We start from the raw sequence: 16,764 nt of genomic DNA, 5'->3' as shown, positions 1-16,764 counted from the left end.
GAGTCAACATCCACAACTTCAAAGAGCCCCCTATTCAACAGGTTAGTCTTTCTTCAAAGAAACTTCCTTCTAAACTAGAACAGGTCAGTAATATTAGGCCGTGCCTTCCCCCTTAGGGCCTCATGAAAGAAGTTACTCAGAAGTGTTAAAAGAGAGAAAGGAGTTTCCTTTTTCGGTCTCTAAGTCCTCTAAGATTAATGTCGAATCTCATCCGAAGTCCCCTGTTCCAAATTTGGTAAAACAGAGCAAGCAATCTTTTTGGAATCAGAAGAATCATGAAGTTATCAAAGAAGACTTTAGTAGTTTATGGATCATTTCAAGACTGTTGGTATTTAACGAGTGGAAGGAAATAGCAAGAGAACTAAGTAAGGCCTTCAGAACCAATGTCATTATCAATCCCTTGTTTGCAGACAAAGCTTTAAATTAAGGCCAGTCAAGGTGATTTGAACAATCTGGTTATAACTCAGGGCAAGTGGCAGCTATTCAGTTCTTATCACCTGTTGTTCGAAAAATGGAATCTAATAAGACATGGCATACTCTCAGTAATGAAAGGATTTGGGGGCTAGTTATCAATCAAGAACCTCCCACTAGATTACTAGTGCAGAAACACTTTTGAAGCAATAGGGGCCTATTTTGGTGGTCTTGTATCGATTGCAATAGAAACTCTCAATCTTACCAATTGTTTGGAAGCTAAAATTCAAATAAGAAGAAATCTTAGTGGCTTCATGCCAGCAACCATTGAAATTAAAGATGAAAATCGTGGCAATTTCTACTTAAATTTTGGTGACATCGAATGCCTAGAAGCGTCCTTAAAGTCTTTTGGTAATTTACTTTTTAAGGATTTTTCTAACCCAATAGACTTAGTTCGTTTGAGTCAAGTTATAAAGGACGAAGGTGTCAATTTCCAAATTGTTGTTTCAGATTGGTCCTTCCTTGTTTCTTCTCAGTCCAAGCCAAGTTTCTCAAGAAACCCAAATCCGACTCAAAAAAAGTCTATCTCGAAGCCACAAATCTTGAAAAGAGATGTGAGCACTGCTGAGGAATGTGAAAAGTCACCTCCATTGGAAAGAAACACTGATAAATCAGCCACTCATTCTTTGTTTTTAGCAGTAAAAGCCGAACAGTCATCTGAAAATGGAGAGCTCCCAGTGAAAGAAGTTGAAAAGTCACAGCTTCTTGATGAAAAAACTGAAAAGGCGCCTCGAATAGTCTCCCAACCTACTCCAATCTTTTCGGGAGATCTAGTTGCCAGAGCCCCTTGATTTTCACTTTCTGAAGAAGGCTCTCTCTCCGCCATTAAGAAGAGAGAGATTTTGGAAGGAGGTAATTCAGCCGACATTTCCCCTCTAGAAGTTAAAAAGCCACTCGCACAAAAGAAAGAAAAGTCAATGGGCCTCTGCAACGCGGGAAAATTTAATCCTCGGCAGCCAAAAGTTTTTTATCTAAGCACTAAAGAAGCTCAAACGCCTTTTAAGCCTGCTTCACTCTTCCCCTACCCTTCCTTGAGTAAGTCTTCTTCCCCTGTCTCCGTATAACAGTTGGCTCCTCTGCCATTGTTAGATTCAGTGCCCAACTCAAGCAACCCTGCCCCCTTTCTTGTGCCTTCCCCTCTCCCCTGCATTAAGTCAGCGCCCAGACCTAGTAGACCAACCAAACAGCAATCCAAAGCAAGACACTCCCCACATGCCTCTTTAAATCCTTCCCAAAGCATTTCATCAGAAGAAAGTACTTGAAGGAGTCTTTTAAGAATACTTGCCTCAGAGTAAAGCCAGTGGTTGATCATAATCCGGACTTGCTAGAAGCTAGATGCACTTCTTCTCAAGAACAGTTCCAATATATCAGGTCAGTCCCTCTATCTTCTCACCCTCCCCTCTTTGAACACTCTGCTCTTTCCTTGCCTAATTCAAAGTTCAATTTTCTGAGAGGTTCACCAAGTTCCTCCCCAGGTGTATCTTCAAAAGAAAAGGGTGATGCCTTCATTGAATCCTCTTTCAGCGTGAGTAGTGAAGAAGATGCATGGATCAATACAGATGAGATTCAGAGGATCCGAGGAAAGAAGCTCCTCTTTTAACTGACTTAAATCCCCTGTTCCAGACAGAGGATGAAAAGCCTTCAGAAGCAATAGTATCCGGCACCATTTCTCCAGCCATTCCATTTAATCTTCCAACCTACCTGAAGACCATAGTCACTGATTGCAGATTTATATTGGATTGACAGTCAGTTGCTGAGGCTGCACTCAAAATTTTGGTCCATAAAAATGAAAATTGTGACATGGAACACGAGAGGCCTAAAAGATGCTAATAAGAGATTGGCTCTTAAGCGATTTCTAAAGAAACATAATCCATCAGTAGTTTTAATTCAAGAATCAAAGAAAGAGAGCTTCGAAGCAAGTTTCATCAAATCCCTTTGGAGCTGCAAAGAGATAGGCTTGGATTTTGTTGAATCATATGGAACTTCTAGCGGTTTACTGACAATGTGGGACTTGAGCTTGATTTCTGTGGATGAAACTTTGAAAGGTGGGTATTCTTTATCAATAAAATGCACCATTGTTTGTAAGAAGACTTGTTGGATCACTAATGTTTATGGACTAAATGACCATAAAGAAAGAAAATTTGTTCGTCCAGAACTTCTCTCCCTCTCAGTTTATTGTGAGGAAGCTTGGTGCATCGGTGGAGACTTTAACATCACAAGATGGGCCCATGAGAGATTCCTTTTGGGTAGAAGCATTAAAGGCATGAGGAAATTTAATGACTTCATAGACCAAGCTAAACTTCTGAAGGTCTGGTTGAGAAATGGCAATTTTACTTGGTCAAAGAAGGTGTTTCAGTTTCAAGATCTCTATTAGACCGTTTTTTCATATCTAAAGCATGGGATGAGTTGTTTGAAAACTTTAGAACAAATAGACAAGTCCGTACCTTCTCAGATCACTATCCAATTTTACTAGAAGCTGGTTCATTCAGCTGGAGTCCCTCCCCTTTTAGATTCTGCAACAGTTGGCTGCTCAATAAGGATTGTGTCAAAATCATTGAGATAGCTTGGTTAAATAGTGAAGCTCGTGGTTGGGCTAGTTTTGCCCTTAATCAGAAACTGAAAAAAGTGAAAACAGCAGTCAAGGTGTGGCACTCTAAATTCCAAGAAGATTAAAAAGGAAAGAAGAGGGGTTGTTAGAAGAAATTGAAGAGTGGAATGCTCTTGCCGATAGTTCTACCTTTTCTAGCAGTGAAATTGCAATTAGATCCTCTCTGAAATCCGATTTAATTTCACTCTATACGCTGGAGGAAATTAATCTAATTCAGAAAAGTAAGTTGAACTGGCTCAAGTTGGAAGATGAAAAAACAAGCTTCTTTCATAAATTCCTAGCAACAAAGAAGAGGAGAAACTTCATCTATGAATTAGATGATAAGGGGTGCCAACTAAGTCTTGTATAGAGATTGAAAGCCTAATCCTGAATTTCTATAGTAGCATATTTCTTAAATCTTCAGGGAGGAGACACACTCCTTTAAACCTAGAATGGCCGTGTATCAACTTTAACCAGAATTTGACTTTACAAGCCAAGTTTTCAACTACAGAAATAAAATCAGCCATAAAAAACCTTGAAAAATGCAAAGCCCCTAGCCAGACGGTTTCACCATGGAGTTTTTGTTGAAATTCTGGAACCTGATCAAGTCAAGCTTTCAATCCACCTTTGAGGAATTCTACAAGAATGGTAAGCTTAATGCTTGTATAAAAGAAAACTTTATCTATTTAGTTCAAAAGAAGAAAATAGCAGTTGCAGCCAGTGATTTTAGGCTAATCAGTTTAACTACTGTGATATATAAGGTCATTGCAAAAGTGCTGGCCGAAAGACTAAAATCGGTGACGCCTAATATCATTGCTCCTTCCCAAAGTGCCTTCATTGAAGGCAAATTTTGGATCCCATTCTTATTGCTAACGAAGTAGTGAAAGAATATCGAGTAAAAAAGAAGGGGTGGATTCTCAACTTGACATGGAAAAGGCTTTCGACCGTGTTGACTGGGATTTCTTAGAAAAAGTATTGAGAAACAAGAATTTCAATCAGAAATGGATAGAGTGGATTATGGGGTGCGTAAAAAATCCAATGTTTTCAGTCTTCATCAACGGTCGACTAAGGGGAAGAGTGGCTGCCACAAGAGGCTTAAGGCAAGGTGATCCCCTCTCACCTTTCCTTTTCCTTCTTGTTAGTGAAGTGTTAAGCGCGTTGGTGTACAAACTTATTCAATCCGGTCTTGTTGAAGGATTTGTGGTCGACAAAGAAAAAATTCATGTTTCCATCCTTCAGTTCGTGGATGACACTTTATTATTTTGTAAGCATGACAACACCATGCTTGAAAAACTTAAGCAAACAGTGGAATTTTTTGAATGGTGTTCGGGTCAGAAAGTGAATTGGGAAAAATCAGCCCTTTATGGTATCAATGTGGATGAAAACGAGCTGATATCCACAGCCGCATCTTTGAATTGTAAGGCTGACCACCTTCCCTTCTCCTACCTAGGGTTGCCTTTAGGTGGTTATCTGAAAAAACTATCCTTTTGACAACCGATTTTGGATAAATTTCAAGCTAAACTGGATAAATGGAAAAGATTCAACCTCTCAAGAGGAGGTAGAGCCACTTTATGCAAGTCAGTCCTATCAAATCTTCCAACTCATTACATGTCCATCTTCCTTATGCCTGAAGGAGTTATTTCAAAAATGGAGAGGATAACAAGGAACTTCTTTTAGGAAGGACATAATGGTAGCAAGTTGAATCACATGGTGAAGTGGGTTTCGATGCAAAAACCCTTTGCGGATGGAGGCCTCAGCCTTGGTGGCTTCAAAACAATGAATTTAGCACTCCTAGCAAAATGGGGGTGGAGATACTTTAACGAGGAAGATTCCTTCTGGGGCTAGATAATCAGAAGTATACATGGCAAAAATTCCTTTAATTGGCACACGGCTGGCAAAGGTGGTAGAAGTTTGAGAAGCCCTTGGGTTAGTATCTCAAAGTCTTGGCTGAAAGTTGAGTCTTTGGCCACATTCAAGCTCGGAAATGGCAGTCGGATTACGTTTTGGTTAGACCCTTGGGAAGAAGTGACTCCCTTCAGCACCTTATTTCCATGTCTTTTCAGAATCACCTTGTTTCCAAATGGTTTAGTAGCTGACCATTGGGACAACCGTTTGGCCTCATGGTCAATCTCCTTCTGCCGTTTACTTAAAGATGAGGAGGTGCTGGCCTTTCAAGAGCTGCTTGGGAAAATTGCAGCAAGAAGAGTCCTAGATGCGTTTGATAAAAGGGTGTGGTCCATTTCAGCCTCGGGTCTTTTCACGGTCAACTCTCTTAAAATCCACCTTTCCCCCTCCTCCCCTTTGGATAAGTCTCTCTTCTTGGCCCTATGGAAGACAAATAGCCCTCGAAGAGTTAGCATTCTCATCTGGATAATGCTTTATGGTCAGCTGAATGTAGCCTCAGTTTTACAAAACAAGTTGCCATCCAACTCCCTCTCTCCTTCAATCTGCCCGTTGTGCCTTCACTCTATCGAAGATCCTCTCCACCTCTTCTTTTCACGCTCATACTCAGCTTGGTGCTGGGAGAAGTTGCTGTCCATCTTCAATCTCTCATGGGTTATGAGCAATGATTTCAGGGGAAACGTGCTGCAACTTCTAGTTGGAACAAGCCTCCATAATTTCAGTCAATTACTTTGGTTTAATGCGGTCAAAGCTCTCTTGGCAGAATTATGGGACGTTTTATGATAAATCTCTTGGGTGTCAAGATCGCCTCGAATCTGCCCGTCGTCATGCTTCTTCTTGGAGTATCCTCTCCAAGCATTTTAATAGCTACAGTTTAACGGATTTCAATCTCAACTGGAGAGCTTTTATCTCCCATCCCAACGGTGGATCTTAGCTTTGCCAGCTGTTTGCTCTCCCTCGTTTAGTTCAACTTTTCTTGTTTTTAGTTTTCCCCCCTTCTTCGGTTGTTTGGACCTAGTTATGTTGTTTGTTTCATGTTTTTGACTTCTCTTCTTAATAGTTTTAATTCTCGTTTCATTGGATGTGATGAGGGCGTTAAGGAGGTGTCAACCTAGTTGAGATGCCCGGGTGCGCTTTCTGATCCTTTTAGTCTTTGCTTTACTTATTGTATAATCCTCTTGTACTTTGGGCTTTAGCTCACATTTGTCTTAATATAATAAATTGTTTCCTTTAAAAAAAAAAAACACTAAACTGAGCTGGTTTTGATAGAACTGAAGAGGGTTTGCTGAGGGTTCCAAATTTTGCAGAATCCATAGCTCATCATTCAGCCTAATACTCCAATTTATAAAGCTTTCAACATGCAATCTCAAAGCTTGCATGAAGGCCAGCTCCTTCATGAATTTAATGGAGATTGAGGGGAATTGGCTGAATAAGGTGCTTGCACCTTTAGTGGAAATTTCCCTTTTGTTTTTCAAATTGTATTTTCAAAATTGATTTCTAAAATCAATTTAATAAATAAAACTAATAAGGGTTGGTACCGCATATGGGCTTAAGCTCGGCCGGATGTGACCCTTTTTTAGTAATTCTTTTATTTGTCGATGCAGTATTTCATATTCTTTGGGGCTTATTCGGCAATGAGATAAATGTGGAAAAGTAGCTCCGGAGATAGATTAATTTGGTGTTAAATGTTTCGCATGGGAGGCAGTCCCTCAAGTTCTTTCATTAGCTGAGGGAATTCAGCAAATAATTCTTGCACTTCCCTTGGAACTTCTTCAGTTTGTTCCTTTATGGATTTTTCAACAAGTCCTAGGATATCAATCTCCCTTTCTTGAATGATTTGCCACTTACAGTGGTAAACAAATGCTTGTTGTCTCCTTTCTTTTTTCTTCATTTCTCCATCTTCAAGTTTCTTATTCAAAGGAAGTAATATCACCTTTTTATCCATCCACAGGAACTCGTATGTGTTTTCTCTCCCTTTATGCAAGGCTCGAGTGTCATATTGCCACAAACTCCCTAAGAGTATGTGACAAACATCCATCTCCATTACATCGCAAATTATTTTGGTGTAAACCAAGACTCTAATTTTGAATCAATATCAATTCTCTCCTCAAATGAGAGAGATGTGCTTTATCTATAGGGAAAATGCTTACACATATGCTGAATAACAACTAACTAACATGTAACTAACTATTTTTAAACTAACTCTTATTCTAACTTGCTTACAAATGCTTCTCAATACACCATATTCCACCCCCTTAAAATCATACTCGACCCCAAGGATGACAATTAGGACGGCAACTGGTAGTCATTAGGGGAAAAATAAAGTTTGAGATCGACAACATTGAATATTGGATTAATATATCATAAGGTAACTCAATGGTAACTTGGTTTAGCCATCGGTCTGTGAATGAGAAGTAGGACTTAAATGCAATCTTCCACTCATCCCTCGACCTCATTCGAATCTGGTGGTATTCACTCTTCAAGTCCTCTTTTGAAAAAATTAAGGCTCCTCTAAGTTGATCAAGCAAATCACTAATTCGCGGTATGGGAAAGCGATATTTCACAATGATCCAGTTGATGACTCTACTATCAACACATATCCTCCGACTACTATTTTTCTTAGGAGTTAAAAGGGCTGGTACTGCACATGGGCTTAAGCTCGGCCGGATGTGACCCTTTTTGAGTAATTCTTCTATTTGTTGATGCAATATATCATATTCTTTAGGACTCATTCGGTAATGAGGTGGAAGAGTAGCTCCCAGAAGTAGATCAATTCGATGCTGAATGTTTCGTATGGGAGGCAGTCCCTCGGGTTCTTTCATTAGCTAAGGGAATTTAACAAATAGTTCTTGCACTTCCCTTGGAACTTCTTCGGTTTGTGCCTTTATGGACTTTTCAACAACAACAAGTCCTAAGATACCAATCTCCCTTTCTTTCAAGAATGTTTTGCCAGTTACAGTGGTAAACAAATGCTTATTGTCCTCTTTCTTTTTTCTTTCACTCCATCTTCAAGTTTCTTGTTCAAAGGGAGTAATACCACCTTTTTATCCATCCATTGGAGTTCGTATGTATTTTCTCTCCCCTTGTGCAAGGCTCGAGTGTCATATTGCCACGATCTCCCTAAAAGTATGTGGCAAACATCCATCTCCATTTCATCGCAAACTATTTGATCTTTATAACCACTTTCAATTGAGAGTGGAACGGTGCAAATTTCAGCTACTTGGGCTTCATCTCCTTTCTTTATGCACCCAATCTTGTAAGGACTAGGATGAGCTTCCACCTTAAGGTTTAGAGCAGCCACCAACTTTTTCGAGACAAAATTTTCGGTACTCCCCCTATCAATAATCACGTTGCACATCTTCCCGTTGATAGTGCATCTAGTTTTGAAAAGACAATGTCTTTGTTAATTGGTGTCTCCCTTTGGGGTGATTAAGACCCTTTGTAGAACACAAGAAACCCTATCTCCTTTGTCCGGTTCAATGAATTCTGCTTCATCTTCATCTTTTAAGCAGGAAACCGTCTTGCGCTGGGGACATGAATTGGAAAGGTGGCCAGCTTGGCCACAACGAAAGCACTTGCCTAAGGAAGGCCGGTTATAAGGATTCTGCTTCTTCCCCTTATTTACAGCTTTTGTCTTTTGTTCCTCAGCCCCTTCTTGGGCCTCTTTATCCTTCCCTATAGCTAAGGAAGGTGGGTTTGACTGGTTTATTGCCTTATTTGCAGCAGTAGGCTTCTTACTCCCAAGGTCCCTTTCTTGATAAGTTCTTGGACCGAATTTCATTTATTTCCTCCACAGTTTTAGCAAAAGAAATGGCTTCAGATAAAAGATGAAAAGATTGTAATTTTACCTTTTGTTTGATGTCCATGCAAAGGCCACCAACAAACCTTGCAATGAGATGTTGCTCGTTCTCCATCAAATTAGTCCTAGGCTCCCAACCAATGGAATTCCTCAATGTATTCAGCAACTGACCGACGGCCTTGTCTGCAGTTTTGGTATTGGCTGTAAAGAGCTTGTTCATAGTAATGAGGGAGAAAGCATTCTTTCATCAACTGCTTCATCTTTTCCCACGACCGAATGGGTCTCTTGCCTAATTTTTGCCGATTAACCTCCATTTGATCCCACCAAGCTGATGCACCAATCTTTAATTTCAATGCCACAAGTTGGACCTTGTTTTCAGGTGTATTCATGTATGCAAAGAAGTGTTCCGTGTTCTTCAACTAATCTAAGAAAGTCTCTATGTCATGTCTTCCATTATAAGTTGGTAAATCAATTTTCATCTTGTAGTCGTGAGGGCATCCTCTAATATCATATCTAGCTTCTCTTCCCCTTCTTGGAAGAAGAAACTCCTCTTCTTGGTCATCTTCACTTGAAGAGTCTGAATTTTGATATTCTTGGTACCTTTCTTGAACAAAATATTGTCTTCTTGGGTTCTCTTGCTGCTGTCTTTGGACTCTTGGAGGTCTTTCTTGAAGATTTTCTATGAATCTTGGTCCTCTCATGCCACGCCTTCCCCTTCTTGCTCCATACCAGTTGAAGACTAGACTTTCTTCATCATCTCGAGGTGGTGCTTCGACGAAATCTATTCTCCTTGAAAGTGCCACTATCAATTCTTGAATAGCAGTCAATGTTTCTTGAATTCCCTCCAATGAATCTTCGACGGACAGCAAGCGTGACATTGTGGTTCATGGAGAGAGGACGGTTGTATCCTCCGCCTCATGTTCTTGCTGTGGATTGTCTCCTCTCGGGTGGAGAACTCTTCTTCCCACCATTTGCCTGGAATCTTGGAGCTGCTCTGGTACCAATTTGGTGTAAACCAAAACTCTAATTTTGAACCAATATCAATTCTCTCCTCAAATGAGAGACAGGTGCTTTATTTATAGGGAAAATGCTTACACGTGCTGAATAACAACTAACTATTTTTAAACTAACTCTTAATTTAATTTGCTTACAAATGCTTCTCAATACACCATATTTGATCTTTATATCCACTCCCAATTGAGAGTGGAATGGTGCAAAATTTAGCTACTTAGGCTTCACCTCCTTTCTTTACCCACCCAATCTTGTAAGGACTAGGATGAGCTTCCACTTTAGGTTTAGAGCAGTCACTAGCTTTTTTCGAAAAAAAAAAAAAAACCGATACTCCCACTATCAATAATCACGTTGCACACCTTCCCATTGATAGTGCATCTAGTTTTGAAAAGACAATGTCTTTGTTGATTGGTGCCTCCCTTTAGGGTGATTAAGACCCTTTATAGAACACAAGAAACCTTATCTCCTTCGTCCGGTTCAATAAATTCTGCTTCATCTTCACTGTTTTCACTACACTCGAACACATTTTCTTCTTCATCTTCTAAGTAGGCAATAGTCTTGCACTTGGCCACAACGAAAGCACTTGCCCAAGGAAGGCAAGTGCTTTTGTTGGCCACAACGAAACACATTTTCTTGCCCAAGGAAGGCCAGTTATAAGGATTCTGCTTCTTCCCCCTGTTTACAGCTTCTGTCTTTTGTTCCTCAGCCCCTTCTTGGGCCTTTTTATCCTTCCCTTTAGCTAAGGAAGGTGGATTTAACTGGTTTACTGCCTTATTCACAGCAGTGGGCTTCTTGGTCCTGGATGCTTCCCAAGGTCCCCTTCTTGATAAGTTCTTGGACCGAATTTCATTCATTTCCTCCACAGTTTTAGCAAAAGAAATGGCTTTGGATAAAAGATGAAAAGGTTGTAATTTCACCTTTTCTTTGATGTCCATGCAAAGGCCACCAACAAACCTTGCAATGAGATGTTGCTCGTTCTCCATCAAATTAGTCCTAGCTCCCAGTCAATGAAATTCCTCAATGTATTCAGCGACTGACAAATGGCCTTGTTTGCAGTTTTAATATTGGTTGTAAAGAACTTGTTCATAGTTATGAGGGAGAAAGCGTTTCTTCATCAACCGTTTCATCTTTTCCCACAATCGAATGGATCTCTTGCCCAATTTTTGCCGATTAACCTCCATTTGATCCCACCAAGCTGATGCACCCGCCTTTAATTTCAATGCCACAAATTGGACCACCTTGTTTTCGAGTGTATTCATGTATGCAAATAAGTGCAGTATTCTTCAACCAATCCAAGAAAGTTCCTATGTCACATCTTCCATTATATGTTGGTAAATCAATTTTCATCTTATAGTCGTGAGGGTCTCCTCTAACATCACTATCTCCTCTTCCTCTTCTTGGTCATCTTCACTTGAAGAGTCTGAATCTTGATATTCTTGGTACTTTCTTGAACAAAATATTGCCTTCTTGGGTTTTCTTGTTGCTGTCTTTGGACTCTTTGAAGTCTTTCTTTAAGATTTGTCATGAATCTTGGTCCTCTCATGCCACACCTTCCCCTTCTTGCACCATACCGGTTGAAGGCTAGACCACCTTCATCATCTCGAGGTGGTGCTTCAATGAACTCTACCCTTCTTGAAAGTGCCACAATCAACGAATCCTCGACGGACAGCAAGCGTGACGTCGTGGTTCTTGGAGAGAGGACAGTTGTGTCCTCCTCTTTTTCTTGCTGTGGGTTGTCTCCTTCTCTCGGGTGGGGGCCTCTTCTTCCCACCATTTGTCCAGAATCTTGGAGCACTCCAATTCGGTGTAAACCAAAGACTATTTTTCTTCATTGGAAATGAAACTCTAACTCCAAAGGGGAGAGGTGATATCTATTTATAGGAAAGATTTACTACAAGCAGTTATCAAAACAACTAACAAATGGCCAACTAATTATTAACAAGCTATCTAACTAAACTTTAAAACAGAAATTGTAAACAACTAACAACTATCAGCTTTATATAGCTAGCTGTACATCATTAGCATATCTATCTTCATTTTGTAATCTTGTCCCTGCTTTTCTTGTTCTTGAAGGCGATATCTTTTGTTAAATTGCGTTTCTTCCAGGTACCATCTATAGAGTTCATTTTCTTTGGAAGAATACTCAAAATCTTGGTCATCTATGTGTGGTTCTTGCAATCTTCGAAAGTGAAACGCCACTTGATTTTTTTTTTTTCCTTGAAACGGAGGCAAAGCTTTTCATTGATGAAATGAAAAGAGACTATCGCTCAAAGTACAATGAGACAAAATAAGCAAGTCCAAGCAAATACAACCAAAATAGCCCAAAGCTGAACATGCCTAGAAAATCATAGCAGATACAATTAAATACAACCCAAGATGGAACAAATTGGTCTTTGAACAAAATTTCCAAACACCACTGAAACTGAAACTCTGTGAACCAGCAAGTGTGTAACGAGAACAACTATTAGAAGAGAAAGCCAGCTTCAACCTCTACTAAACTGATAATAACTAACATTCCATAAAACCATAGGAGCAAACTAACTAGAATACTTGGAAAACCACTTGATTTCTTTCAGGAAAATTAGAATTTCCTCTGTTTTGATTTCTTGCTTGCCTTACGTTAGCTTCTTGGGCTGGAATCCTATTCCTTTCTTCTCCCCTGTTTTCCACATGTCAAGGAGGTTGTGCTACAACGACCATCTCGAATTGCCAAGCCATTATTTCCATTAATTGATGCATATCAACCATGCTCAATCGTATTTCTCCAATTGATCCTTCTATTGCCAACAAACAAATAGTTGTGGATTTTGGAGTCAAGACCTTGGGTTGAATGGTTTGGGGGTTTGCGTCTCTAACCCGGCTACTATTCGCAAAGCGGCTGATGCTCTATCAAGGAAGTTGGGTCTAGAGGAACAGAGAGCAGTGAAAGTGGTGGCGTCGAACATGTTCTCGACACATCAAATAATGGATGTGGACTTAATTCAACAAAAGGTGAATCAGGATCCTTCTCTACAGAAAATCATTCAGGAGATAAGCGAAGACCCGGATAGCCACCCCAAATATGCGATGAAACAGGGGAAGCTCCTGTACAAAAACCGGTTAGTTATCTCAAAACAATTGTCTCTAATTCCAACTTTGTTGCATACTTCCAAGATTCTGTGATGGGAGGACACTCTGGATACCTGAAAACATACAATAGAATGATAGGGAGCTATTTTGGCAAGGAATGAAGAAGGATGTGTAGGCTTATGTTGAGAAGTGCTCCATATGTCAAAAAAAACAAAGTTGAGGCTTTGGCACCAGCAAGCTTACTCCAGCCCTTGCCCATTCCAGACAGAGTGTGGGACGACATCTCGATAGATTTTATTGAAAGGCTGCCCAAATCAGAGGGGAAAGATGTGATACTAGTAGTGGTGGATCAATTGAGTAAATATAGCCATTTCATTGCTCTGAAGCATCCGTTCTCGGTTAAGCAAGTCGCAGCAGAATTCATAAGAGAAGTAGTGAAGTATCATGATTTTCCAAGATCCGTTATTTCAGACAGAGATAAAATTTTCATGTGCTTGTTTTGGAGTGAACTATTTGTCATCCAAGGAACGAAATTGAGGAAAAGCACGACATTCTACCCATAAACAGATGGACAGACTGAGATTGTTAACAAGTATTTGGAAACTTATCTGAGGTGCTTTTGCAATGAACAACCCAAGAAGTGGGAGATGGTTGGCCTAGGCAGAATTATGGTATAATACCAACTTTCACATTTCAATCAACACAACCCTGTTTAGTATCGTGATCGGGCAACCACCTCCTCCAATTATTGGCTATTGAGATAGGAAGACACCTCAATGCACCTACAAACAACAATTAATTGAAAGAGATTTAGCCTTGTTAAAGTTGAAATATCAGCTAGTGTTGGCCCAAAACTGAATGTGTAAGTATGCTAATAGAAAAAAGGAGGGAAGTGGAATTTGAAATGGGCAGCCATGTGCATCTTAAAATTAAACCCTACAGATAGAAGTCTTTTGCAAAGAAGAGATGTGAGAAGTTGTCCCCACAGTATTTTGGGTCGCAAGAAATAATGAGAGAATTGGACCCGTGGCCTATCATTTGGCATTACCCTTAGCGGCAACCATACATGATCTTTTTCATGTATCTCAACAAAAGAAGGCAGTAACCACTGACAACGTGATCCAGAAAGAAGCTCCAACATTGACAGAAGAATTTGAGTGGAATGCTGAACCAGAGCAAGTGTTGAGGGTACGACGGAATGCTAAGGAGAAATGCCAAAAGTGGTTAGTAAAATGCACTAACAAACCTGAAAGTGATGCTACATGGGAAGCAATGGAGATGATGAAGAGCCAATTCCCGGATGCTCACCTTGAAGACAAGGTGAATTTTCAGATGGGGTAATGTAAGACCTCCAATTATGAAAGTGTATGAGAGGAAGAAGTGCAAAAAGGGAATTGTGGAAGCTAAAAGGAAGGAGGGGACCAACGAAGGGGGACCACTGGAGGAAATAACCGTTAGAGGCGGCAGAGGCGCGTAGCGGAGCAGTGTAAGGGGGAACCAATGAAAAGGGGTATTTGTAGGGTTTGGGGAAGGGTAGGAGGGGGGAATGTTTTTGTAAAGAGTAAGAACTTTTGGGAGAGACGACCTCCCGAATAGCCGGATATCTTTTTCTTTTCGTTCGTTGCTTGTTCTTCTTATCGTGTATCTGTGAGTTGGAAACTCTTGTTTTGGTTTGAGGTTGCTTGATATTAATCTTATATCTCAGGGGAGTTTGAAAACCTTGATTTCTAAGTGTAGGGTATCTTGTTTGGAAGTGTTTGTGTTTGTTTATTGTGTAGGTGAACCGGATACCTAACAAATACCTTATTGTGCCCTGATCCTACCACATTAGGAAGTTAATGGAAAAACTTAATTTTTTTACAATAACTCAATCAAACACAACCTATTCAGTGAGTATTGTGAGCCGGTATGTGTCTTGTCCTACAGTTGATCATTGTGCATTGAATAGATTATATGTTATTTGAAGGTTGCTCCCAAGAGTGGTTTATTATATAAAGATTATGGTCATACAACTATTGAATGCTTATTTGGCACTGATTGGGCAGTATCTAAGGAAGATAGGAGATCAACTTCAAGATATTATGTTTTTATTGGTGGTAACTTGGATTCCTGGAAAGGTAAGAAACAAAATATGGTGATACGTTCAAGTGCCGAATCAGAATATGGTGCAATGGCATAGTCTCTGTGAATTGGTTTGAATATATTGACTTTTTGTTGAATTGGGATTTGACATCACAACACCGACTAAATTGTGATGTGATAGTCAAGCAACAATTCATACTGCATCTAATCCAATATTCCGCGAGAAGACTAAACATATTGAAGTCGGTTGTCATTTCATACGTAAGAAAATGTAACAAGGTTTGGTATCTACAGGATAAGTGAAGAGTGAAGACTCAAACAACTGAGAGATATCTTCACGAAAGCATTAAATGTATCATGTATAAATTATCTATGTAACAAGTTGGGTATGATTGACATATATGCTCCAAGTTGGGGGGAAGTTTTATAGCTTATAGTGCTAATTTTAGTATTTTAATACTATTGCAAATATCTTTGTTATATTGTCCTCTATTGTCTTTTTACCTTCTCCTACTTAGGTTACTCTTGTACACATAATATAGATATATATCTATTCAATGAATGGAATAGATTATTCTAATTCTCTTAAAATTTAGAGTTTTACAAACATCAATGACGAACTATTCACTTCGGATGCATCCTCTATAGATCATCATGAATAATAATCTTCTAACTATAGCAGCAATTCAACAAAAATAACAAAGTTATTAAAGTAAATATCACACATATACCAGCTAAAGTGAATTTGAATTAATTTTTGCATCTCATCTATTATTGTTTCCTTCAGTCATATTATTCTCCTTCATTCTATTATTCCTTCTTATCGTTAGGTTCTTACCTGTTTTAGTTCCTTTCTACCTTTAAATCTACGGCTGTACATTAGTATGAAATATCCTACTCTTGCAAAAATAACATCAACAATAAAAAGAAATCACAAAAGGATATTCCTTGCGCCACCCCTTTTCATTCGCTTGATCGATGAGGTTTTGCAGCAAAGAAATTTCTCTTGAGAGCCACTGAAAAAGAATCATAGCACCATGTTGACAGACCAAGTTATCAAAATAAAGATGTGAAAAAGGACTTGGCATTCCAGTCATGAGACCACAAATTTCATACACAACAAATTGTTCAACGAAGCTCATGAGACCAGAAAATTTCATACTAAATGATGACTTTAGCACAGTACGGAAATTGAAATACTACATCAGATGAGCATGGTGGTTGGCATGCATATATATTCTAGAGTGCTTTTGATCTTATGGCCTTAGTGAAATGCACTTGAAAAGTTCATTATTTGCCTTCAATTTAGAATTGTTTTAACTTAATATTATTAGATTTCATGTTGTTTCCTAGTGATTTTCAGGAGTTAAACAAAGGATTTGGAGTTCAATAGAGTTAAAACGGTCCATTTTTGCACAATAAAGACAAGAGGCTAATTCTCCAAAGTAGGGACGAAAAGAAGGTTAAAAGTACCCAAGAAGGAATGTCGCAGCGCTCCACAGCGCTTCGTGTGGCGCCCAATCCCAAAGCTGCACAATAGTGTAGTGATGCGGTGCCATTTATGGCAATGCGGCGCTGCAGCAGATCCACGCAAGGAAGATTTTTCTTCGACAATGTTGCCGCGCCATAGTATTTTTGGAAACTTTATGCTATTTATCCTAAGGTTTTCCAGAAGTTTTGGGTATCGAATCTTGAGGTTTTGGAGGCCAAGAGGGAGTTCTTAGCAGATTTCAGTGGGTCTTCGGTATCGGAAACGATTGGAGAGCGTTGAAGGGACGATTCTACCTTGGAGATGGGACTGCAACAGGGGTTAATGCCTTTCCCTTTTGTGTCTTTGATTCTT

General features: G+C 39.5%; 1 protein-coding gene across 2 annotated transcripts in view; it reads right to left on the bottom strand.

Moving 5' to 3' along the window:
* The window catches only part of LOC120077474 (uncharacterized protein At5g08430-like), a 52,048-nt gene that overhangs the window by 13,293 nt on the left and 21,991 nt on the right, over positions 1–16,764 (bottom strand). For both annotated transcript variants that reach the window (XM_090314216.1, XM_090314217.1), the window contains exon 5: positions 15,867–15,937. In XM_090314216.1, coding sequence (XP_090170342.1) covers positions 15,867–15,937 — 71 coding nt within the window. The remainder of the gene's footprint in view (positions 1–15,866; positions 15,938–16,764) is intronic.

This window comes from Benincasa hispida, chromosome 5 (genome assembly GCF_027475165.1).
Source record: "Benincasa hispida cultivar pf3 chromosome 5, pf3_genome.v1.1, whole genome shotgun sequence".
NCBI classification, from domain to species: Eukaryota; Viridiplantae; Streptophyta; class Magnoliopsida; order Cucurbitales; family Cucurbitaceae; genus Benincasa; species Benincasa hispida.
This window is presented reverse-complemented; position numbering and strand designations above follow the sequence as displayed.